The 27,690-nt window shown below is 38.0% G+C and overlaps 1 protein-coding gene across 3 annotated transcripts in view; it reads right to left on the reverse strand.

Annotated features, from left to right (window-relative positions):
- Nucleotides 1-27,690, reverse strand: part of RALYL (RALY RNA binding protein like) — a 693,040-nt gene that overhangs the window by 113,811 nt on the left and 551,539 nt on the right. For all 3 annotated transcript variants that reach the window (XM_087864778.1, XM_045806051.2, XM_087864779.1), the window contains 2 exons: nt 25,384-25,459; nt 1,567-1,599 (listed from right to left, as the gene is read on the reverse strand). In XM_087864778.1, the coding sequence (XP_087720904.1) occupies nt 1,567-1,599; nt 25,384-25,459 (109 nt within the window). The remainder of the gene's footprint in view (nt 1-1,566; nt 1,600-25,383; nt 25,460-27,690) is intronic.

The raw sequence follows: 27,690 nt of genomic DNA on the forward strand, positions 1-27,690 counted from the left end.
AGTATCCAGTCCACAGAACCATTTGGGTTACATGTTTCACCCCACTTTACTTTTAAGACTCACCTAAGGAACAGCAGTATCTTTCTACCGCCATGCCAGTTCTCCCATGTTGGGTACTTGCTGAGTTATATGGTGAGTTATATGTCATTCTTTTTTGGAAACTTTTTTTTCGTGGCTCTAATACGGAGTTTTAAACTCCTGATATGTTTAAAACAAAGATTACTTAGAGTCTGCCCTTGTAAAATAGAGGTATGAAGTAAAAAATGAATTCCATCTCAAAAAAGCTGGGAGAACAGGAAATGCTGTAGAGAAACTGCAGTAAGTGAGGCATGAAGAGAAGCTATTTCAGCCCTCTTGACTTGAGGGCGGGACACATATGCATTCAAAATAAAAGATTTCTTCAGGCTTAAAGATTTTTAACAATAGGAGCTGATGATCAATGAAGGAAAGAAGCCTGCTCTAACGATTTTTTTGGACCAGATCAACTTGACCTTTCATTTTTTTTCCATAAAATCCTCCAATAAATGCATCTACTCCATTTTTTCTCTCCCAGCATCCCTAACAATTATTTTGATTCTCATGATTCAACTGGCTTTCTCAAATGCTTTTATGAGGAGTCGAAAGGGGAAAGGAAACCATGTTGCTCAGGGAGTGACAGAAATATTCAGAGACTGTGAATAAAGTAATAAAAGAAAACAAATGTGATCATTAAAAAATCTACCCCATCCCATGTGTCTGGTCATTAAGCATGAGTATAATGGCTGCCTGTACGTGATTTTTTCCCCCATCAACTATGGCATGACTGCCTTTAAGCTATCATATCTTCCGGCATTTTTGATATTTTACAACATCAGCCATAATGCTGAGCATGCAAAAGTCCCCTAATGAGACGTTTTAATATATTAGTCAAAGGATTATTTGGTAAATCAAATAACAACTTTGCTGATTCTTAATTAGCAAAATGCTTGAAAACAGTACATGTGTATTCTTGTCAACAATGTATTATTATTAGAACATGTATTGGGACTTGGAGTGTTGGTTTTACTTGATCTGTTTCATGGCTCCTCAGCTTTGCATTCAGAGAAGGAGTGGAGTGGAGAAATAAAAGTGAAATGGGAGAAAAGGAGAAAAGAGAGATACAGATTTTGAAGGGAGGAAAAAAGGGAGAAGAAACATTAGGATAAATTAAGAGAAAATAGTAAAAAAATGAGTAGACAGACTAGATATAGTGAAGCTGCGGTTCAGAGGAATTTTTAAGACCAATCTGAGCATTATCTTTACATGATAAGAATATTGAATATTACTGTATACCTCGTTTGATTTTTTAGAGGATACAGGCTTTCATATGCATTCATTTGCTGAATTTCCAGGGTCATAAAATAGCTTTGTGAACATTTTGGTTAAGTCTTTATAAAACGTAGACAGCAATGTTCCTGGGGATGTGATGCATCCAATGATAGGGGATGACTCTGTATATGGAATTATATGATGATAATACCATCCCAGAAGACCTGGTTAAAAATCGATTAAAGAACTGAGATTTAAAATATTTAGACATATACTCACCCAACAGACAGGAAAGGCTCCTTTGACTCAAGTCTATGAAAAAATATGAAAAATTGATTTTAATATAACAATTTGCTATACACTTAAAAATTGCTTTTATAGGAATCTGACAAAATTATTATACTTGTTTGGAAGAAAATGTATACTTTAGCACTAATAAAAAGCTGTGAATAATACACGAAGATCTAATCTGGACTGATTCAAATTCTGGCTGGACTTGATGCAGAAGCTAATGAGAGAGACTTGGAATGGGAAAGTAGCATTTAAATGATACATTAAAATAATAATACTGTTAGTCTAATTCTGATTTGCACTCTTTATATCCTCCTTTTTTTTTACAGTAATTTGTAGAAATTTTGATATATCTGTTTGTAGTTGTTGTAGTAGTAAAGAAGTTTATAATGTATTTAGTTACATATTGGCTGAGTAATTTATTTCCAGTAAATATTCTGTAACGAAGAGAGAAGCAGCATGACATTCATCGTCATGTACCAACAGCAGCGCATCTGGGGGTGTGTCTGGGAGGGAGTTAGGTCATAATTTAGGATCTTAATGCTTCCTTTTAATGTCTCCTAAGAACCAGGTATTTTTTTGTACCTCCTAATATATTAAAGAAGAATTCTAATTCTGAAACCTCTGATTAGTTGTGGCATCTTGAGCAAGCAACTTAAAAAACTTTCTGGGAATTACATTTCTCATTGTAAAATAGGCTAGGAGTGCTTCCAGTTAATTTTCTTATTTCATAAATCAATTTCTTTGCAAAAAGCAAATCAGTCAGGAAACTTTCCACTTTAAATATTTCCTAATTAAGAATTAAGGAGACCAGTGGGTAGGTGTATATTGGCCACTTCATTTTTATATAAGTCTCAACATATGATTATGGGTTAAACGTAAGCAAATATTAAAGACATTTTTATCTGAATCCTGGTGTTTTAAGATGATGTAATGAGCACTGGGTGTTCTATGCAACTGATGAATTCTACCTCCAAAACTAATAAAAAAAAAAAGCTCAGAGTTTGGAGATGTACATTTATGCAGTCTTTTTCTTTTCTGAATTCTGATTTTATTTGCACCTCCCTGTAAATTCTTTGCCATACTGTGTATTTGTTGTCCATATATATTTATAATATGAATAAGCAAACAGAACTAAGGGGGAAAAAAATTAAAGATAAATATTGAAATATATTTGGATATGCTTGTTTTATAAGACATGACCAATGTTAACGATCAAAAGAAGTGACCTTGAAGAAATGAGGGGGATTCTATACAATGTGATGCAGGGGACTGGTGACCTATTTGGATCATCAACATCTTGACAATATCACTTCTCCCTTACTTTCCACTCAGCAACACTTAATAAACCGTTTCCTGCTGCCTACAGTGTCCCCCTAGCCTCTCACTGCTGCCTGTTTCTTAGTGGCATCGACTAATCCAGTAAAAGAAACACTGAATATCTTGACTCTTCTCTCTTTTTCATCTTCCAGAAGTATCTCAATTAGCAATGTCTTGTCAATTTCTCCTTTATGTGACATCTCCCTCTTCACTCTATTCCCAGGCTAATTCTCATTACTTACCCCAGCCTAGCCGGTCTCTCCAAATGTAAATTCTTTGTTCACAGTTGCTCCAACTTCACATGGTTTCACACTACATTTTCCTTCAATGCCCCCACTCGCATCATTTGTTTAAGGACTGCATACTGCTGCTTTCACTCAAGGTATCATAAACAGCAAGAATAAAAGGAACACCCACCATCTTGCCTTCCCCTGTGCAATTACTAAAACACTGAGTTCCAAATGTATTTGGAGTAGTACTTATTGATTTTCCTTTTCTTTTTTTTCTGAAGGCTTCAGACAAGCTGTTGTTGGATTGGAGCATATAGGGACATACGTTGCCCCACTGACACCAGTGGTTAATATGGTTAGTCCCACTACCTAGTTAATTATCTCCTTCTGCTTCTACCACTTCACTCCCTTCAACTATTTCCTCCCAAATGTTCAACAGAAGAATTCAGGGGAAGATTAAAAATTTTCAAAATTATACCGGATTGAGATTCTGACTGACGTTCTATAAGCCAGGTGTTGGCAAACCCTGTTCTACAGGCCAATTCTTGCTCACCGCCTGATTTTATATAACCCACAAACGAAGAACTGCTTTTACATTTTGTTTTTTATTTGAATATAGTTGACACATAATGTTACATTAGTTTCAGATGTACAACATAGTGATTGACTGAACATCTCTATGGTTATGCTATGCTCACAAGTGGCCATTTTTAAACGGTTGAAAAATATCACAGAAGAATAATGTTTTGTGACACGTGAAAATGATATGAAATTCAAATTTCAGAGTCCATAAATGAAGTTTACTGGGACACAGTCATGCTTATTCATGTACATATTGTTTCACGCTGCTTTTGTGCTATGGCAGTGAGATGAGCAGTTGTAACAGGGACCATATGTCCACAATTTGGAAATATTTACTATATGGCCTTTACAAAAAACTATGCCAATGCATGACCTATGATGATATTGTTGGAAGGAACTGGAAACAACCTTTCACAATAGGCACTCTTAATTTGAATACACATCAAGACACTGTTTCAGAACTAGAAGTTCAGAATAATTTGAATTCCTCACTGCATCACCAATTCTCTGTACCTACTACAGACAGGTCAACTCCCCTACAATGATCTTTTCACGTCATCATCTTTCTCGACAATTTTGATACCATAAGATGATGCCCAAACTTTTTGGTGTGTTACTTGAAAGCTTGTCACAAACATGCCTCATGCTAGCTTTCCTTGTTGCTCTTTATCACTTCTCTTACCAACCACGTTATTCCAGGAACTTTGTCTATTTATTACCTAAACAAATCTCCTTTGCTTTGGTGTCTCGACGCATTCTATTTCTATACCAAAATACTATTTTTTCTTCCTTTCCCTATGCATGATCTATTTATCTTATGAGTTTATTTAACTCCTTCACAATGCTAATCCTGACACCTTCATTTTACAGGCACAGTTCTGTCATTAAGCTTCTATTACTTATTATCTCCATTATGATGACATTCTCAGGATATAGTCCTGGGTTAAATGGCTAGCTTCAAGTTTTAAGACTGGTAAGAATGTTAAACTTGCAAGTCTGCTTAGACAAGAAGCTCCTGGAAGTTCTGTGTTATATCTTCTAATGGCCGGGGGGAGGTGCTGGCTGATACTCTATCAGCCGAACAGAAAAGAAAGATCATTGTCCATTAGTCATCCTAAGCCACTGAAGATGAGCCCTAGGTACCTGTACCCCAAACATTTTCAGTGGTGACACAGAGCAGAAAATCTGTGAGGAGCCACCATCAGGCAATCCTATCTCATGTCTCAACTTCAAAATGATGACACATGGTAGAGGGAAGTGATAACTGGCCCACAATGAACGATGCTCTGTCATGTAAACAACCATGCCCAGTCATGGATTCATTACATAGACTTAACTTCCCTCGCCTTGAGTTGATTCAGAGATTTTTACATCTTTTTTCATTAATTATGTAGCCAACATCATAGCCAACTCAAGAGGCTGTTATGAAGAATATGAGAATATGTACTGAGAGCAAATAACACAGTTCTTGGTATAGAGTAGACTGTGACAGTTAAGACTATGCCAAAGAGAGGTTGTTAGTTCTAAGGGCAGAAACTACCTGAATACATGAAAAGCTCACTTTTGCAATTTTAGTCCTGAAAAGTGAAAAAAGTGCAAAAGAAGAAAACTACCAGAAGAAACATCCCTTTGGAGAAAATTGTTTATCAATGTAGTCCTTAGAAACAGATGATTACATTGTGATATGCCTAGAGAGAACTTTTTCTGAGTTTTTTTTTTAACAAGGTAATTGTTTTGTGAAAAAAAAGGATTGATTTTATCATTCCTGAGATTTACTTTTAACATGAACTGGGTAGAGAATTTAATAATACTTCATTCAGGATCCGCTAGAATGAGGAGTAGAATAAGATAAACAAACCATAGCCTTCAGAAAAATAGGCACAGTAAAGAACTAAGATAGAATGTAAAATGAAGATCAAGATTTGGAGCTAATGGATTTATAATGTTTTGTATTTAACAACAAAAATCTAAGCTGTATTTACTAAAGACCAGGCATTATTAAAAGGGCTTTATAAACACTGATTTATTCAAGCATCATGATATCCTCTGAGATAGATCTCATTTTACAGATGAGGAAACTGATACCCCCAAAATGCCAAGTGTCTTGCCTAAGGTCACATAGCTATAAGTGGCTGAGCTAGAATGTAAATTTCGGCATGCTGTCTCTAAAGTCCATGTGCTCATGTCTTGCCTTCTATATTGCCTTTCATCACTTTATTTTGGTTTGTTTCTGTGTGCCTAATGGCACTGTCACATTTCCTTTCTTTACTGAGAAATCTAATCTGGTCTCGCATGTGGTCCACATGCTGGATAATCCCAAACTTTTGTCTCTAGTATCACTCTATATATGAAGTGTGGCTGTATCTATCCAACCATATATCTCCAGTTGTAGGTGCCTTCAACTTAACATGTCCCAAACTAAATTCATTGTCTGCCTCCCTCATTCTGTTCTTCATTATCCCTAACTCAGTGGCCCAATCAGCCACTCAGGTGACCAAACTAGAAAGATCATAATATCTCTCTGCGACTTCTTTCCAATGACACTCACTTTCAGTAGATCCTCCTAGTTCTGTTGTTTTCTATTGTCAAAAGTCCTTTTAGTTCTTTACTTACTTCTCAATTCTTATTATTACAATTCAAGTGATCATCAACCTGCTATTAGAATAATCTCTTTAATGACCTTCTTTCCTTAATATTTCTTTGAAATAGCCATGTCTACTAGCAGACTCTTCTTTCTAAAATAGCTATCATACAAATATGATCCTGTAATTCCCCTCATTACACATCTCCAAGTGCTTCTAGGAAGTATTTTTTTCATAAAGTACCATAAGTTGGTTAGGAGAGCTTCATAACACTTCATCATAACATACGAAACATTCCCAGGGTATTTTCCAAGTTCCCTATTAAGACTGTATACTCCTTGAAGGTCGGAACTCCCTTTACTTCAAGTACCTAGAATCATGTCTACCTCATTAGGAGGTTGTCAGTAATGATCCTGTCAAATGACCTTCCCCCGTGCCTCACTCCCCTACCCCACTTCCATTATTTATTTATGGAGTAGAGTCCAAACCCTTTAATGTAACTAAAAGTTCATTCACAATCTTGTTCTAGTACCTTCCCAGCCCTTGTCTTCTACCACTTCAGCCTACAAATTCTATGCTCCAGGCAAGCTGAGCCAACTGCTCACCGTCAGGGTGGCGTTCTGCTTTCTCACTCCCTGTGTTTGGGCATATACTGTGTTTTTGCAGAAATGACTTTACCTTGTTTTTATCAAACTAGTGGTTTTTTTTAAAAAAAGATTTTATTTATTTATCTGACAGAGATAGAGACAGCCAGCGAGAGAGGGAACACAAGCAGGGGGAGTGGGAGAGGAAGAAGCAGGCTCCCAGTGGAGAAGTCTGATGTGGGGCTTGATCCCATAACACCGGGATCACGCCCTGAGCCGAAGGCAGACGCTTAACCGCTGTGTCACCCAGGTGCCCCCAAACTAGTGGGTTTTTTTATGACTCGAAGGTGACTTACAAGTATGTTCCCCTATGGTATTTATATGATTTTGCAGTGATAATTGCAGCAACACCATTTACGACCATTGGATCTATTCTCTTTAGCAATGACAACCTAAGCCTGACCTACATTTAAGATGGATGTTCCAAAGGGCTTAAGGATAAAGATTCTGGAGTCAGAGAGCATGATTCCAGTTCTGACTGTAACATCTTCTGTCTGTGTGGCCTTGAAAAAGTAAGGCATTTTTCTTTGTGCCTCAATTATCTCATCTGCAAAATGGGGTAATAATAGATCTAACTCTTAGGGCTGTTGTGAGAATTGGATAAGTAAATAACTATAGATAACTTAATAAATTAGGTAAGTAACTAAATGGATAAATACTTAATAGATTTCTGCCTTCATTGTTATTATTTTTTATCCATGAGTGCTCTGATTGTTCCTGAATTCATGGCCAGTTAACAGATAAAGGGAGTCCAGGCTGGGGAACAGGTTGGTGTAGCTGTTCTGTAACAATGAACCATGTGAGGCTATGTTGGTGAAGGAATGCAACAGATGGAAACGTATGCCTGGAACTCAGACAAGATATTGGGGCTGGAAATACAGATTTAGGAGTCATGACATCTAAGCAGAGTTAGTATGTGCCATCAAAGGAGACAATGGGGGCCCCCAGAGAGAGAATGTGTAGAATAGGAAGAAAAAGATCAAGGAGAGATATCTAGGCTTAACCAACAGGCCTCTAGGTGCGTAGATGCAAGAGTCAGAAAGGGACATGATAGTGGTCCATGTCATTGTGAGTTAACGTTTAGCTAACCAATTGCCTATTATTTATGGAATAATTTGACAAGTTATTTTACAAATAGCTTAATAGCTTTTTTTGAATTATAGGAATCTTATTTTGATATTTAAAATTTAGTCTGCATTTCATCATTAATCATTTGTAATCTAAACATATCCACATGACATTTTCATCATTCCAAGGCCTTCTGATTTAAACAGGGTCTTTTTTTCAAGGTAAATGATTAAATGTGAGCAAAAGATGAGGATTTTGATCAGAGCTAAGCACTTGTAAAGTGATTCTTAGACAACTTCCTTTACTGGACATTTTACATACTAAAATATAACACGATTCTCTCAGTATTCTTAAAAATTCAACTATTGCCAGAAAACCAAAAAGCAAATAAAAGTCTTCCTTATGCAATAAGGGCAGGCTATTCATTGGTAATTGCAGGTGAATCCTCTGACATTCAGTAAAAATCAGAATCTGTCTGCAGTACTTACCTTGGCTATTCTCCTCTTCTCACTTAAAGAGAAAAAAGAAGCAAAAGCAACCAGAGATTACTGTGCTGGCCCACCAGGGCCTCGATGCCTAGAAGCTCTTGCCCGGAAAGCAAGAGGCTTGTTAGGAAGAGCACACGATGTTGGTGCACGGCACCGGAGGAAGCACTGGCCTGCACAGGCACCAACCTCCTTGCCTCCATCTGCCCAAGGAAGTCTGAGTACGACTCATCAGTTAGCGTTTTTGGTTGAACAAGAGCTCAAGATATTTTTGGCACTCACAGTGCATCGACCATAGTCCTTTCCCAGGTGTGGCTCCTACAAGGGTGTAGTGTTATTACAGATACACAAGGATTACCCCAAGTATAGCCTTTTATGGTGTCCTGTCAACCACATGGAGAAATTTGTGGCAAAGCAGGGCTCTGGATGAGACTGTGATGGGACAGTCTGAGATGGCTAAGAGTGGAAACAATCATTTCCTTAAAAGCTTGTAAGCTCTTAAGCTGAGAGGTCAAATAGGTCTTCATTTTTGTGTCAGTTCTGACTAATCGATGGTGGCTGCTGGGAAGAAAGTGTTGATAAGAATTCTAAAACCTATTCAGGCCTCAGGGTGTAAGATGGTTGTAATTAACCTATGTCTGCCACAGAAATATAAAAGAAAAGGAGAAGAATGTTGTACAAATATGTATTTACCAACTCTGTGCTAATAGCAGCTACAGAAATTTGCTCAAAGATATGAAAGGAATAAAGAGGTACAAAGTCTGCAGCAGAACCCAGACTTCCAGACATATAGTCCACATGCCAATGTGTGCAAATAATCATGTACACGTAATGCCTTATATATGATAATAGCCAGGACTTTTAATTTTTCATGCTATTTTAAGCATTTAAACACATTTAATCTTCATAAGTTCCCTGTGAAGTTGTTACAATTATTTTCTCTATTTTATACATTGCAAATTGAGGCAGAGAGGGATTGAGTAACTTCCCCAAGATCTTAAAAAGCTAAAGAAGTCATACAGCAGGATGACAATTCAGGCAGTCCGATGAAGACATTATAGTATATTTGTATCACTTTCTAGCGTATCATTCATTGGCCATTAGAAGAGCGTCAAATTCACCTCAAAGCCGAGGAAAGCCAGGCTTCTTCACTCCTATTGTGAGATCTGTCTACAACGGATTCCATTTCTCTGGAGTAAAACGTAGCTTTCCCCTCAATTTCCTGTGATACCTTTTTGCAAGGGCTTTCATGCTCAATGGAAATTTCTGCTTAAAGCTATCATCAGACCTCTTGGTAAGTCCCATTTGCAGTTACCACCATCTGTAACTGCTCCTGTAACTGCACCATCTGTAACTGCTCCTAACTCCAGGGACAGCTTAATGGATGGCTGTGGGATCAACCAAGAATCTCAGTGGCAGTTTGGGCACTCACAATCATGACTTTTGCCACATTGGAAATTGAGGCTGCAGGGCTCATCTCCCTCGCACAGAGCGTAATGTATCTTCACAACTCTGTCAGGAGGATGGAGCTGCAGTGAGAGGAAGGGACATGAAGTATAAAGACGAACCTCATGGCCAGAAAGATTATTAACCATTGGCAGATTCTCCCGGGAGACTGGAAACACTTACTTCGATTGCCCTGGGGGTAAGGCTGGGGGGGGGGTGGGAGGAGTAGATATTTGGCCAAGGCAGAGTATAGAGTCTCATCCTCGCTCCACTCTGACTCCAGAATTAATGTCCCCACACCTCACATGGGAAAGGAGTACACACAACTGTGTGGATCTTTCCATTCAAATAAGAAAAATAATTTTCTGAAAAGAGAGAGTTTCAAACTCCATTATTTTCATGTTGGAGGATTTGCTCATCTCCGTTCCAAACCTGTGTAATGAAAGGAAGGAGATTTAAGAAAAACTAGCGAGTGGCTGCTCATCTGTCTCTTTCAATTGTTTTATTTAGCTACTTGCTAATAACTGTTAAATCCTACAGAGACACAGTGGTCTGCCGAGAGCACAGACTGGGAAAGCGGGTGATCAGTCACCGAGTCATCCAGTTTCAAATCTCAATCCTCAGTCCTGCTTTTTGCAGCATCATGATGTCATTTATCTTTTTTCCTCCATTTGAAAGAAGAGATCAGACACAAGACAGTGCTGCACAGTTTTTCGATGCCAGTCCTAGTAAGTTGTGCAGAGTGTGAATGGCGCTGAGGACATAAACACGCACGCACAGGCCAGCCCCGGTAGGCGGAGAGGAGCAGTTGGCTTTCGTCCTCACGTGCCTGCCTCCACCCCCCCTCCAGGCCACACGCTGCATCTGGGCCCCACACTCTCACACTCACTCTGTTCCTGGGGGCAGCCGCATCCCCTCCTCTGCCTTCTCTTAGTGAAATGCTGGAAGCTCATTCAGCCCAAGCGGTCGCTGAAGTCGGATACGGGCTGGGGGAACAGCAGTCCATCTGTGCGTTTTGTTTAACTGCCTTGCTGCCCTCTTCCCCGTGATGAACTTGTCTGGCAGATTAACCTCCCGTCTCCGTAACCTCCACCTCTCTCAGACCCGGAATTTTCCCCCCTCAGGTCTTTGAAAACATTAAATCCTGGCACCAAATGTCAGAATTTAATGACCTCAACTGCCACATGCTGACCAAATTGTGGGATGCCCATCACCCATCACGATACGACCTCCTCCGCGACGCTGCTGAAAGTTCTACCTGACTGGCAGGGCTGCACCTTGGCTTCACGTGAGCGTCTCCCTCTAACCCTGCGGCGAGAGCTGTTTCACCAGAGCTTGGGTTTATAATCCCAGGTGCCATCAGTTTCTGCTCCCTGAGTGAACTACGCAGGATTGAGCCAGGACCCTGAGTCTGGTGGATGCAGTCTTGTTGGAAGTCCCCAGCAGTCTCCACAGTGCTGAGACTGGTAGTAAGTCACTAGTTAACCAGGAACTTTGAAGAACACTTCCCCCAACTGATCACGTCTTTCCAAAAACATTTTTATCACTGAGCTTCATACCACTTAGTCTACCTCACTAGTTGTTTCTTTTGAGTCCCCTTTGCTAGATCTTGACTTCAACTGTTGGTGTGTTCTTGAGCTCAGTCCTTGGAATTCTTCTCTCTTCTATCTTTAATTACCCCTGTGGTGTTTGGCGTCATCCAGGCTCATGGTTTTGGATACCGTCTACACAGTGATGACTCACAAATGTGCCCATCCAGTTTGGCCCTCTCCCTGAACTCCGGATTAGGTATTTGACTGTCCACTTGACATTTTCACTTAGATATCTCCACTTTAACAAAAACCAAACTCCCAATCCATATGGTGCGCGTTGGCCAATCCAATCTCTGCCATGAGTATTGCTCATCTCACTTAACTGGAACTTTGTATGTTCAGATGCTCAGTCCAGAAACCTTGGAGATTTCCATGGGAGCTAGTCTGCTCATTATCCATTCCTTCCTTCCACCCATTAAGATCTGGAGTCTCTGTCCCTCATCTTGTATATGAACTGGCCTTATTCCTTGCTCTCATAAGTATAATGTGGCAGATGTGACACTACAGAATTTTCAGCCTAGATTGTAAGAGGACAGGCAGCTTCTTCCTCCTTGAACTTGGTCACTATGAAAAACTGATTAGTCTGAGACCACTGTGCCATAATGAAGTCTAAGCTAACCGCATGGAGAGACCACATGGAGAAAGATGTTCAGGCATCAGGGCTGTTCTAGCCAGTCCCAGCTGAAGTGCCAGATACGGAAGCACAGAAGCCATTTGGACACCACAAAGAGCAGACCCGCTCAACCAAACCCACCCCAGATTGCTGAATACAACAAATAATATGTTTTTTAAGCCAGTACATGTTATCTAGCAGTAGATAATAATATCCTTGACTTTGCTCCTTCTCTTACAGTCCACATTCAGTTTGTAATTTTGTTGGCTCTACTTTCAAAATATATCCACCACATAACCACTCTTTTCATCTCAGCTGTTACCACTTTGAGTCATAATCTCTTGCCTGTTTTCCCATGTTCCTCCCTTGCTCTTTCATAACCTATTCTCAACATAAAGCTAAATTGACTATTCAGAATTTAAGTGTTGTCATGGTACTCCTTCGTCTAAAGTCTTCCAAAGGCTCTCGGTTTTACTCTGAGTAAAAGCCAAAGTGCTTCAGTGGTCTGCAAGGCTTTACAAGATTTGGCACCCTCATTGCATCTCTCTGCCTTGGCCTCTCACCTCCTCCCAGCCCTCCGCTTTGCTTCATTCTACTCCAGAAACATCGGCCTTCTTGCTTTTTATTAACACCGGGGTGTGCTTCTGCTTTAAGGATTTTATGCTGCTAGTCCCTCCACCCAGGTGAAACTTTTCCCCAGGTAAAACTTACCTGTTCATTACCTCCTTCAAGTCTTTGCTCGAATATCACCTTCTCAGCTAGGTCTTCACTCACCACCTACTCAAGGTTGCATCTCTTCTCACCTTCCCACTCTCTATCCCTCTTGTCTCGTTTTACTTTTTCTATAACACCTCTTGCCTTCTAATGTATGCTTAATTTAATTATTTATTTTTATTTATTAACATTTACCTCACGCCTGAAGGCGAGGTCAGGGATTTTTGTCCATTTTGTTAACTAATGCATCCTCAGTGCCCAGAACAATGTCCTAGAGGTCCTTAATAATTGATAACAACAGAATTAGTGATTCTGTGTTTCCTTCTCCTCCACTAGATCCACTGAGAATCTCTAATATAGGCTGAATTTGGTAAATCCGTGAGCCAGATCTGTTAATAGAGGCTTAGAGATAAGTTATTCTTTCAGGCTCGAGATGGTGTGGTTCATTTAAAATTGCTGAGATGACAGATTCTTCTCCAAGTCTCTAGCATTCCTCAGAAGACTCTCAGGGCTGACCCCATGTGAAGTCCTTCATTTCTCTTTACCAATTCGCGTTGTCTCTAAACATTGTCTTATAACTGCTTGCCCGCATTATGCTTCACGTACGCATAAAGCTGTTCTTTCTTGCTTTTTGTTTCTTCAGCATCACATTTTTAAAAAATAATATATTTGATTATTCAGTTAAAATGGATGCTTAATATTACTTCTTTCATAATATCTTTATGTTTTTTCATGCCAAGAGTTTCAACTTTTTTGATACTCTATTTAGTCCATATTTTCACATGCTGATTATGTAATTTTTCTTCCCAAACACTCTAAACATTAGATTTACTCTTTTGAGTTTAGATTAGAAGGAGTAAAAAAAAAAAAAAAAAGACAATCTTCAGGAAATCAAGAAATGAGAAGTTACCATTTGACTTCAATTCTTCCAGAATTCTCACAATATCACAGTAATGTGTACACCCTGACGCTGTGGATAGTTTCATTAAGGTTGCTAAGCAATCCAACTCCAAATGCTATTTCGCACATGATTTTCTGTGGCTTGTGGGTCATGCTCTATTTCTTTTCCCTTTCTTCATAAATACACTCTGATACGTTTACTGTACTTGGACGCATTACCACTGGTTCTCCTGTATTGATTGATCCTCTCCGTTAAGAGTTTGGAACACAGAACCTATCCCCTCTTTCGCTACCATGTCCCATGCTCTGTATACTAAGGACATAACCTGGGCTTTATTCCAAACTATTCTGTTACTAATTGTAGCTCACGTACGCTATGCCCTTTCAAAGCATCAACAGCAGCAAAACGACTGGATTACAGCTTTCAATACAAAGAGGGACAGTTATTGTCAGACAAATGCCATTGTCTTACTCCTGGTTCACTAATCTGTAGTCAGAAGAACTGCCATCACTACACATTCCTGATGACTTTTATTGCATCATTGAAGGGCTCATAAATTTTGACTTTTCATTTTTGAAGATTAGGTGACTTCAGCCGCTCTCCCCTGCACCCCGCTCCTCACTGTCCCCTCTGCACAGGGAGCTTCTAATCCCCTGGTGGCATTGACTGACTGACAGGCCACTTCCCGCAGTTAGCCCTGGCAGTCAACTGCTTCACCACACAAGGCTATTGGCCTGCCCTGAATGTTAATGAAGTTGCCCCTTTTAGAACACTAACTTTTCAAATAACCGCGGTAACTAAAGAAGTGTCGTTCCAAAGATGAAGGGCTGTATCTATTGAATTGATTTTGCACAACACTAAGCACAAAAAATCCTCACTGGTGCCTGTTGCGAGTGCTTCTGTGTGATGTTTATCATCCACCACTGGAAAAATCTGGCTTTTAAATCTCTCTCCCTCTCTCTCCCTCTCCCTTTCCCTTTGGTTATAAAATCCTCATTAAAGAAAATTTGCATAGGTATTAAATTTACAAGAAAAATATCACCCATATCTTCAGTGTCCAAAGAATTACAGCTAATATTTTGATCTCTATTTTTTTTTCTCTGCATATATTTGTTTCATTTGTTAAATAGTTTTGGTTGTGTGTTTATATGATGTTTATATAATTATATGCTGTTATATATACTGTTTATCTAATTTTGTTTCTTTGTTTACTCAAACCTTAAAGTTTTTCCATGCCATTACGATCACTTCATGAACACTGCATCTAATGATGTGCCCATACCCATTATGGCATAATATTTTGGCTGCATCAAATTGTTCAATGCTTTAAATAAAACTCAAAGAATATCTTAAGAATAATTTCATATATTTTTACATTGTTTAAATATTCAGAATTATTTTCTTAGACACACTTTTGGAAATGGAATTGTTTAGTCAAAATATATGACTGTTTTAAGATACTGGATAGAGTTTGAAGGAAAAAATAGGAATAAACTTGATAATAAAGCACCTTTGCCTTTCTTTTGTTTTTGGATTAGAAAATAAACAGCAGAATACCAGAGTGTTAGAAACGGGAATGAAGTAAAAAATGGTTCAACTCAATTCCTTCATGTTCTAAGAGAGCTGAACTTAAAAGAGGTTGTATTGCTTATAATCACCTAGCTGGCATGGGCAGGTAGTACCAGATACATGATGTGGTTGTAGGTTTCCTAAATTCCAATCCAGTGCTTCTTCTAGTGACCACAGATAGCTTTTTAGGACTGAGTGACTCTGACACATAAGCAGAAATTTTGCCAGAGAGAAGATATTTCAAACAAATATGAAAGGATAAACTATATAACATCTCAGTTTCATTTGCAATGTAATATGCTTAACTCAAAACAAGCCTCTTGTCCTTTTATGCCACCATCCAGTAAACATAAATGAAATATACATCACTGCTTGGGTTTGGAAGAAGATTCACTAGTACTCTGAGTATTCTGCTATTTAACAATACCGATAAGGTTGAATTATCAATCATGCTATCATTCCACTAGAAAGAAATTTTGAAAGTTTAATAGAGTTAATTAATTTCCCAAAGAACAAATTTTGGTGAGAAACATTCATCATACACGGCTGATTAATAATCTAGTGAGACTATGCTGTCTTTTTTGCCCTCATCTTTCTAGACATCAAAAAAAAGAGGCATTTCAAGCTTTGCTTTTAGCACTTACAACTCAATTGGAAGAATTATTCTTGCATTTAGTTTATATAATTTTTATAAGAAATTTGTGGACCGTTTTCTAATTAATATATTTAAAGCCAACCAAAGCTAACAAACTTCACTTTCTTACTGTGCAAACTTGCTCATGAGTAAAATCTCAAAAAATCTTTCTATAGCTCAACATTTTCCATTAGTTTATAATTTGTGGTAAGTTTTTTTCAAACTTTAATTGATCAGGAGAAAATACATTTTTATAAAGATAACAAAATCAGATACTTTTTTTTCAAAATTAGATACTTCTATAAAATACTTATATGTGATTTAAAAATCATTCACATTGTAAAAGTGAGAATAAATGACAGACGATAAAAAGCTGTTTGGCTTCTCATTAATCCAATTATATCCATCTAGATTGTAGATATTCATTTCATCTTTTCTCCTCTCCCCATTTTTTTTTTGTACTCAGACATTCATCTACCTCACGACACTTCTCTTATTACTTTTTTTTTTTTAAATCAGAAGATAAGCAGTTGGTATGGTCACAGAGCATCCTTGTATGTGTGCTGGGTATGTTATAGTAAGAGCTGGGACTTCAGAGGAGCAATCAGTGAGGTGGTACACACTGCTCAGGAAGGGACATCATATAAGGAACTTCCCATCAGGTTTACACAAGCAACTCTGTAAATTATCCCTCTCAATTGTACTTCAAGAAAAATGAAAAATGGGACAACACCCTAGGAATTTAAAACTCCCTCCTGAAAATTAGGAAAACTATTTCCCCTCCCTCCTTTTCCCTTGATCATTTACACAAGAAAATTTGTCATTGTAGACTTTCTTCCTTCTTTGAAATGTACATAAATCTCTTTAAAAACTAGGTAGGTCTTTATGACTTAGGCGTGTCTTTTTTTGAGGATGTGGGAGCCATGTTTTGAGATGTTTTGAGGACATCTCTGAAATGTAAGCATCAAAGGAGATAGCACCCCTATCTTCCAGTTTCTGTGGGAGGGGAGAAGTCTAACTTAGGTGTTGCAGGTTGCTAAACCACCTGTCATAACGATACGAGAAGCTTAATTTTCATCTGGACAAAGCCAACTGCCAATTAGTTAACACAGATGGTCACCCCAATTACCAGGTGAATTTATAATGAACTATGCCTGACAAATGGTGTTTTCAAGTCCTCTTACTTGAGGATTAGTTATTGTTTTTCTTGAGAACATATATAGACTGGATTATATCTGCTTTGCTATATTAAAGGGTGAGATTTCTTTCTGTCTTTGTGAACTCTCAGCAGATTACCAGTGATGTGCACCACATTTTGGATGTTTATTCAATAAGAAAGGCGTTTTCCTTCCTTACTACCTTAGTGGAAAGCATTTCTGGGCTGGGAAAAGATCTTGGTTTTCATTATATTAATAACACTGTAAAGAGAGGGTACCACTCCCACACTAAAGATTTTTTGGTCTTTAATTTTATTTGTTTAAAAATAGGACTTGAGACACATTTCAATTTCTTTCATGATCCTTCCATGTAGTCTTGTGGGAAAGGAAACACATCCTGGAATTTTGAACTTAATGTGTAGATTGAGAAGACAGATGAGATATGAGCCCTTGGTGGACAAAAAACAAAAACAAAAACAAAAGGAATGAAATAACTCTTTGAAATGAAAAACAACCAACTTAAATTAGCTTAGGTTGGAAGCTCAGGGCCCAAAGTTCTCTACCAAGACTATTCTAAAAAACAGGTCACTAGATCTAAAGATAATGACCAAGTAGATAAAATGATGAAAACAAATGAAATCAACACTGACAGTGGAGACACTTCATCTTGTGAACAAGAAGGACATTGTCTTTTGGAAGATAAAAATCCAGAAAGCACCTTCCTCCCAGGCAGGGAACACTTACACATTGACCCAGCAATGTGAAATGACCATCATCCTCCTACACTTTGTGGGGACTCGTGGTGTTTCTGTTGGGGCTCTAACCTTAATACCCCATCATGCAATGCAAGAAGAACAAAAACATAGTGAGACACAAAGAGCATATAGCATAAAAGGCCATAACACTTGAGTCCTGCTGATAAGGACGCTTTGGTTCAACAGAAAACCCTGTTTTCACAAATGAAAGAAAGCAACTATTTCAGGAGAGGCTGCAGCTTTTAAAGTACAGTAAAGTTGCCAGCTAGAAGGAAAGAGTTGCATGTCTTCATCTGCACCTGCCAGCTGTGAGGAAGAGGTGAAATTTCAGCCCCTTCTGTCCCATGCTAGGTTTACCATTTCTTTTCTGTTTCTCCCCATCCTAGGGGAGGATTAATTAACAGGTCAAGAGGCCCCTGTGTAGAAGGTCATAAACAACCAAGCATGGTCTTTTTCTTCCCGTCCTTGGTGCTGGGTAGATAAGCCAACCAAGGGGCTCAGCCCACTCTTGCTCTATGTCTCCTCCTCCCATGCAGCTAATATGGGTAATTTTAATCTGGGCTGCTCTGGAGATGCAGCTATCTCGGAATGTCACTCTTTTTTAGTTTTATGCAATTTGTCATAAGGTGATAAACTGTCTTGGGAGAAGCAGAGAAAAGTCTGTGTGGCTTGCTCTTGGTTTTTACTGAGAGACTCCATAAGGAAAGTTCCATTAGTTTAAAAATATTTTGTGTGCATGAGTGTGTGTGTGTGTTTATTGCATACCTAGTACTGAAGGTACTATCTACCATGCTGTTTAGATATTTTTATATGTGTTAAGTTTCTCTGAGAAGAGAGAGTTAGGGAAAAAGTTTCTTTTCTTTTTTTTTAAGATCTTATTTATTTACTTGAGAGAGAGAGAAAGCATGAGCAGGGGGAGAAGCAGAGGGAGAGGAACAAACAGACTCCCCACTGAGCAGGGAGCCCGACTTGGGGCTCAATTCGAGGACCCTGAGATCATGACCTGAGCCAAAGGCAGACACTTAACTGACTGAGCCACCCAGGTGCTCTAGGGAAAAATAGTTTCAAACTGGAGTACTTGCTTTTAATAGATGGTTACAGACGTTACCGTGCATCCCCTTTTAGCCTTGACTGCTGGGAATCTCATAGTTAAGTCTGATGCTTACTTCTTATTATTGCATAAGTTTTCTAAGTATAATTCGCTTGATCCTATCTGCCACACCCCACCCCTAACTCCCACCTAATTCGTGATCCTTACTATTTATCTCTTTCTAAAATTGTTTGCATGGTTTTGCTTCCTTTGATTTTATCATAAATCACCTCAAATCAAACAAATAGAACTGTACTCTTTCAAAAAGCCTTAGAGATGGATTCTCCGCTTTAAGAAACTGTACCATCCAGTCTCCCTTTACTGATACCACGTTCTTTCCACACGCAAGAAGATATTTATTCATGGATATTTATGCATCAAGAACATCACAGAAGACTGCAAATAGGCCATTCCCTAACCCAGCAGAGAACTGCCTGCAGCGGAACTATTTTAATAGGGATGGTGTCAGCATTTCTCCAAACATTTTAAATTAAAAGGTTTATAAATTACATGTGCTTAGTGTCAAAATATGAGGGACATACTCTAAGTAAATGTAATTTTTCCCCCCAAAATATCTTTTTATTAGGCAGCTATAGAAAATGTTAACCTGTTTGGCTGACTACGAATTTTAGCTACATTATTGTAGCTCAAGGCTCGTTTAAAATAACTTCCTAAAATACCTTATTATAGACCTTTTTCTTTGAATAATCATAATAATGAGAATAACTACAATTTATAGAGCATCCATAACAGTTCCAGACTCCTTAAATATATCGCCTTTCAAGAAATTTTATGTTTCCTTCAAGCAGCTGAAGAAGCTGATGAGTAAGAGATGGAGTTCGAATCATCGATTACACTAAGCCAATTTGAGAAGGCAGCCCTGTCTGACACTCTTTCCACCAAACATACTTACATAAAACATTTGCACAATTTTAAACCATCCTCCAAGTGCATGCTTGGGACCTTTTTCTGGTTCAACAGCATTTCATGTTCGCTTGAGAAGTGAATTAAAGAGAAGTCACCCTCAATTACCCAGATGTATGGATATTCAGCTTGGAATTTTAGAAGTGGATTTTTTTCTTTTTTTGTATTTTCTCTTGTGGATATCGGCGACCACATTTTTGCATGCTAGCAATTTGCCCAAGATTGAATCAGGAGCTAAAAGAGACTGTGATTGCTACATAGACCCAGCAACAGCTTACTTTCAAATTGAACCTTGTAGACGTGTCAGTACTGGGGCTTGTGCCCATTCCGGAAGGACAGGGTGCAGCAGCACAGGGGGTGGGAGTAACAGTTCCCCGCCCATCTCACATTCCACTTAACCACAGAGTCCGTTCCCAGATGGCTTTCTCAGCAGGCCCACCTGATTAGGTAAGTGAAATGGAAGACTTTACTAGTGCAAAGGGAGCACTGACACTGGATGTACTAAGCTTCTAAAAATGAAAATGTATGTCTATTATCCTTGACATTATAAAAGGAGACAGAAAATAAATAAAATAATAAACATTCCTCAACAAACAGAGCAAATCAGTGAAGAAGAGGTGTCCAGGATGCTTTTCCTCCATATTGATTTTTGCTATTTAGCATTAGCTGAAATTAACCTCTATTGCTTTTGTTTTAATTGTCAAGGTCCTAAGGAACATTTTGGGTCACTTGAGGGTCCCATGATGTGCCAGAGTCACCATGAAGGATGATAACACAACTCAAAGTAGGTCAAGTAGTAAACGAATCACAGAGATATTTTCCTGCAGAGTCATTTTACTTGGTCCAGGCTCTGAAAGTGTTTTGCTGTTTGAAGTTCCTATAATACAACCTGCCTTCATGGTTATCACATTAATTGTGGCGATCTTAAGACAGTGATGACTGCAGGTCATCCGGGGACAACCTTAAGGAGCCTTAAAGATACTTGTAGTGACAATCTTGATTTCCACGGTCATCTCTGTGAGGTGGGAAGGTTGCTATAAAAGGCAGTGGTCTAACCATATGTGGCATAAAGCCATATTTGGGAATGATACCTAGTGATATCCACGCAATGAGTGGAACGAAGCTTCGTTTCACGTCTTACTGCATTGTGCTCCCTGTGACTGGGAGGGCCGCCTCCAGGTGAGGGAACACCTGTACTTGGTCAGCTCTGATAAATAGTATTTTTGTTCTCTGATTGTCAGCTATACTCACATCAGAGAGGAAAGGTCTGTCTCCTTTACAAGCAGAAACAAAGCCATCATACAATTATTCTCATTTAGCTATTATTTAACATTAATTGGAACTTGGCATGCTGGGAAACTCACTTCCTAGGGGAGAATTTTATTTTAGAGCCGCATAGACACTGTGTGATGCTCACAGCACATTTGAAGCAGCAATTTATTAAAAGTTACAATATTTTCCCTAGAGAATTGATTTGCTATTCACCATTAGGAGTAGGTCCAATATTTATGGAATGTTCACAAATGATTAATTATGTTTCATTTACAAATAGCCTTTAATGGGAGACATTTTTATTACAAGTGCTATTCTAATGAATTGTCTGTCCTTATGAATTCATGTCTAAGACTGAAATAATTTCTTCTGCCTCCTTTCCCAACCCTGTACTTGAGCCTGCTGTTGCTTATCATGTCTTTCCTATTTCTTCTAACAGACTCATGTGATCATCCCCTCAGCTACCTAAGCTGGAAACCTTGGACATATCTGTGATTCTCACTCATCCTTCCATTCCATTTCCAATTGCTTACCATATTTAAATGGCTCCTTGTTGCCTGGACAATAAAAGCCTAATCTCCGTAATCTGATAAGCAGGCATATTAAAATCCTGATAGCCTGAGCCACCATATCTTCCAGTTATCTGTTCTTCACCAATTGAACTACACTAGTTCTCACCATGATATACTCTTCTTTATTTCTGTGCCTAGGACCCTGTTCACATTTTCTTTGCCCAGCATGCCCTTCTTTCTGTCTACTGAGTGAATGCCTGCCTGTTCGGAAGTCCACTCAAGTGTCACCCAGACTTTTCACTCCCCTCCCCCTTGGCAGGATCAGTAACTCTCTCATTTATTTTCTTATAGAACTGAATGTATACATACTTTATTTATGTTCCTTATTTATATGTACATCTAACTCACGTATAACAGTAAATATTTTAAAGCTTTGGTATGTTTTTAAAATTTTTTGTGTCTTCCATGTATACCATGTTAAGTTAGCATGTGATAAATGCTTGGTGAACGTCCTTGGCTAAACTGAAAATCCTGTTAAAAGAAGTAACAGAGCAAAATAATGACTCAGTGTGTATTCCATATAAATACCATTTTGTGGTTGATGATGGGATGAAATGGATACAGGTGAAGGAGAAAGTCTGATAGCACATCACGCACATCCCCAACAGAGTAAATAGATATAGAGACATAGAGCTTAGAGCACAAAGGTGTATCAGAGGTTACTAGTAACCAGAAAAATAATTTACTTTTATTTCGTTTGCTCTTTCCTTGCCCTGTAGCCTTGGCATTTTCCGTGTCATTTGCCTTGAAAAGGAGCTACCACGGTGTCTAAACCATAGTAGACACACAATAAACACGTCTTGTATGAATGAATGAATGAATGAATGAATGAATGAATAAATGAATGGAGAACTGAAATTATTCCAGCTCTTTCATTTCACAGATAAGGAAAACAGACCCAAGATACAAAGAATAGGAAAGCAGAAACAACCTCTTTTCAAGCTGCTACCATATGACCTACACTAAGGTATGTGCTTTCGCCTCCATTATTTAATTTTATCCTATGAAGGAAATTATACGACCATTATGTGAGATAAAGAACTTGAAGCTCACAAACTGTGTGCCCTATGATCACAAAAATTGGTTGTAACTCTTGTTCTTACACTATGCCTAGTGTAGAGTCTTTCCTTTGCCACCTGCTTGCATGATATTCATGGATAGAAATATAACTAATTATTGGTTTTGGTGGGCAGGAATCTCTGCTTTTTATAATTTGTATTGTTTAGATAGTAGCGAGTGAGTAAATACGGGGAGCTGGAATTTTCTTTGCCCAGCATGCCCTTCTTTCTGTCTACTGAAAGAGCCCTAGAAATTAAGGCTGAATACCAGAGTTCAGTTTCCAATCTTGTTACCTTAGTGGGGGTGAGTCCTTTATTGTCTTGGAAACGTAGTTTTCTCATTTATAATGCAAGGCACATAATACCAACCTTGTGGGGTTCTGTGGTGAACAGATGAACAGTGACTATGAAAGCACAGTTTGCCCACATAAAAAGAAGGTATTACTATTATGAAGCTTATGTGAGAATGAGAAAGTGTGTATAAAAAGGCTTTCTCAGTGGCACATTCGCTCTCTTTTGTTCCCTTTGCTACTGCTTTGTAATTTCACGACATCCTAGCCTTCGTTTGTGTAAACAGATGAGAACAGGATAAGTAAGCATTCTCCACTAATGTGATTTGTATACAATATATCAGACTAAATGAGCTTCTGCTTCTGATTTGTTTGAATTCACAATTCAACATAATTTAATAATAGAGAAATAATAGTTAAAAAGACATCTGTTTCTTGTCATAAGCTTCTATTTTCATAAGAAAATCTAAACAGTCCGAGAACAGGGAAAATATGAAAACCAACATTACTGCATCGCGGTAACTCTTTGATGAGAAAAAAAAGCCACTGGCTGTTTTGTTAATTACTGAAAATTCAACTTTTCAAATGTTCTGTATTAGCACCACTTCTACGCATACATTTAAAAATGAATCTGATCAAAAAAGAACTTGCATTTTTCAGTTTTATTAATATTATCCTTTACCTCAAACAAGGCACAGAAAGTATCACTTGCCTTTGGTTGGTAACTTCATTTCTTTTTTTTTTTTTTTTTTTTGGTAACTTCATTTCTGACCTTACATATCAATATTGCCTTATGATCCTCTATCAAATTTGTAAAGACTTGCATCTTTCCATTTTTATATAAATTTTTAAGTTAAAACTAAATAAATCCACACAGTTAAAATAATAAAAGCAATTAAGACATATTTTTAGTATATTCTTTAGGATCTCTGATGGTCATACATTAGAGAGCACTGGGGTGTTAGGAAAGAATAGGACCTTGAAACTCATCGAATTCTAACCCTTTTATTTCATAGTTTGGGAAATGAGACTGTGAGTGGCTGAAAAAAAGAGATATGCTAGTTCTCAAGAACAAAGACAAAAAAACAGCTCCAAGCTATCTTTTGAGTGCTCTTCTTACTGTACTAGATCAGAATATAATCAATTTCGACAAGTGTAACTCAATTCTCCTTTATCCAAATAATATCGGGGAAAAGGGGGGGCCTTGCTCTACACTTATATTAGCTTCTGGGATGTGGACACTGATGGAATGAAGATACGTATCTGAGAGAAGACTAAATAAACTGGATGATAGGAGACCTCAGTAGCTTGGAATAATTGGCTAAATCTAACAAAAGGGAATTTAACAGAGAGAGAAATACAAAATCCACACTTAACAATACAAAAACCAATGGCAAAAGTCCATCAAACACGACATATGGCTTAGCAGCAGAATAGTTTTTGTCAAAAGTGGCTGTTTTTAAAGAACTTAAAGTTCAATGAGTTTACTCTTGTCTTCTTCCCAAAAGGAACTGAATTTTACTTAACATGATAGAAGTTTACCCAGAACAATAAAGAGGCTCAATACCATCTACTTACCCACCTACACTTGAAATTATGGGTGTGGACACAGATAAACTGGGGCATGCAGAGGGGAAAGACCAGAATGTTAAGTTGATTCAGACCCAAGTATATTAGGAAAAGTTAAAGGTACTTAAGTATGTCTCTCTGGAGAAGGGAAGGACTGCATTTACTGTTTTAGAGAAATAGGGGTGAGATGAACATGTAGTTCGTGACAAAAAGGGCTGAATGATCGCGTGGAAAGAATTCAAGATATAACATCAGAAAGCATGAGTCTGAATTTTGGTGCCATCATTTACAAGTGGTGTGACCTAGGGAAAAATCTCTAAGAAAATGCATTTATCAGGTTCTTGATCTGTAAGATGAGAGTAGCGATATCTACAATGCAGGATGGTTATGAAAATTAAGTTAAATTAAACAACATAGGAAAAATATCTACAGTACAAGGCATACAGTACTCAAAAGATATTGACCTTTCCACCACTTTGTCAGTAGAGTCATGAGAGATTTCTATTAGATTTTATTACAGGAGAATCTTGTACAGGGGTTAAGTGGAGATAGGAAGGTTAGGTGTACAAGATCCCTGCCAATGCTGTGTGATATATTTGTATGTTGATCACCAGCATTTTGTTGTACTTTACGCCAGGAAAGACTGTTCTTTAAAACACTTGATTCCTTATAGGTTATATTGCCTTTTAAAGTCATAACAAGTTTCCATGACTCTGTCTTGCCAAATTGCTTACTTACCTATAAAGTGCAGAAAGGGGCCTCTTGTTTCCAGGTTTTGGTCTGTATGGTTTGGGTTCTCCTGCCATATTGATATCTAAAAGCAAAAAATAATATAGCACTGATTAGGAAAAATTAATCCATTTAAGAAAAGTAAATCATGAGGTTTTCTTTTTCCTTTTGCCATTTGCCTCTACAAATGTTATATGCCATTCTTTATTAAACAGTTATTTATTGAGCACCTACTCCAGCCCAGGCACTGTTTGAGCTATGTCATGTACCAAACAGGTTAGCTCCATGCCCTTGTAAAACTTACTTTCTACTGGGGGAGAAATAGATAGTAAACAACAAACAAAATAAGTAAGAAAAATATATAACATATTAGAAAGTGATAAGAACTATGAAAAAAGACAATGTTAAGTGAGGTAGGGAAATGAGGGATGCTTAGTAAAAATGAGAGAGAGAGAATGAGATATCCTTCTAAATTGGATTTTTGCCAGCAATGTCTCAGTTTGCATAAACATTTGCATGGAATAGAGCTTTGTTCACAAGAGGAATTATTAATTTCCCATGACAGCATCTTCCATCTATGTAGAAAAGGAATGTAGGAGGGTGGAATTGTACTGAGGGAATAACACCATGCACTCAGCAACTAGAATGTGTAGTTATAGTTCTTGGTGGTCAGAAGAAGAGAGAGCACATCCTTGGCCTTCATGAACTAAAACCATGATAAAGTCTCTAAGATAAGACATAGGATACTTAAGTACACGATGAAAGAGTATTTATATACAGTTGACCAACTTCTCTCTTAAAGAAATGTGTAAAACTGTTAGGGGGTTTTAGAAAGTTGGGTGACAAAGGTTCGGAAAATCACATAAAAAACAAGATTTAATAAAGTTAAAATTCCTAAAAATGATAAAAAGGAAAATCTAAAAAAAGGGCAAACTTCAAGAAAAGCTTTGAAAGAAGCAAGGGACATTATTTTGACAGAATAGAAAGGGAATGCTTCTCTGAGAGTGGACTAAATACACTGGTTTAGGGGTGGATGAGCCAACCAGCAGTGAAAACAACCAAAATTTCTATATAAAATACAGCTGACCCTTGAACACTGATGTGAACTGCACTGTCCATTTATGTGCAGATTTTTTTCAGTAAATACAGTACAGTGCTATAGATGAATTTTATGGTTTTCTTAACATTTTCTTTTCTCTAGCTTACTTCTATTGTACGAATACAGCATATAATACCGGTAACATACAAAAAATGTTTACTGTTTATGTTATTGGTATGGTTTCCAGTCAACAGTAGGCTATTAATAGCTGAGTTTTGGGGGAGTCAAACATTATACATGAATTTTTAAAAATATTTACCTATTTATTTTAGAGAGAGGGAGAAAGAGGTGGGGAGGGGCAGAAGGGGAGGGAGAGAGAATCTCGAGCACACTCCTGGCTACACGCAGAGCCCTACATGGGAGCTGGATCTCATGACCCTGAGATCTTGACCTGAGCCAAAATCAAGAGTTGGCCACTTAACCAACTTAGCCACCCAGTCACCCCCATATGTGAATTTTTGACTGCACAAGGGGTCAGTGCCCCTAACTCTCTTGTTGTTCAAGGGTCAACTATAGAATGTAACTTTTTTTTTTCAAAAAAAGACAATATTGAGCTTGTAAGAAAGTAAGGAGTTCATAGAAGCCTACATCTGAATGAAAGCAGGAACTCAGATGGAAGTGGAAGACTGACTCTACCTTATTCCTTGAAGACATTTGTTGAAACCAGAACTTGAGCTTTAGCTTTCATGTCCTTGTGAACTAGAGGTGGCGGGAGACAGTGCCCAAAGAACATGACCATATAATCACTAAATTCAACACCCATTTACATTGAAATCCTTAATTAGGAAGAGATAGAAACTTCCTTCTTTTACCTAATTAAGGATATCTACAAAAAACAATCTCTAGAAAATGTCACAGTCAATAGTGAAACACTGGCCACACTTTCTTGAATATCAAGGAATTTATTTTATTTTATTTATTTTAAAGTTTATTTATTTATTTATTTATTTATTTATTTTTAAGTAATCTCTACACCCAACATGGGGCTCGAACTCATGACCCTGAGATCAAGAGTTGCATGCTCTTCCAACCGAGCCAGCCCCTAATATTAAGGAACTTCAAGGGCATTCACTATTACCAATTCTGTATAATGCTGTGCTGGATTTCATAGTCAGGGAAGGAAGACAGAAAAACAGTATCAGAAATTGTGAAGGAAGAAATGTCATAATTGCTGATAATAAGTGGATCCACATAAACACTCCAAAGCATCCACAAAT

Source organism: Ursus americanus, chromosome 9 (genome assembly GCF_024610735.1).
Source record: "Ursus americanus isolate L20-20 chromosome 9, mUrsAme1.1.p, whole genome shotgun sequence".
In the NCBI taxonomy this organism is placed as follows: domain Eukaryota; kingdom Metazoa; phylum Chordata; class Mammalia; order Carnivora; family Ursidae; genus Ursus; species Ursus americanus.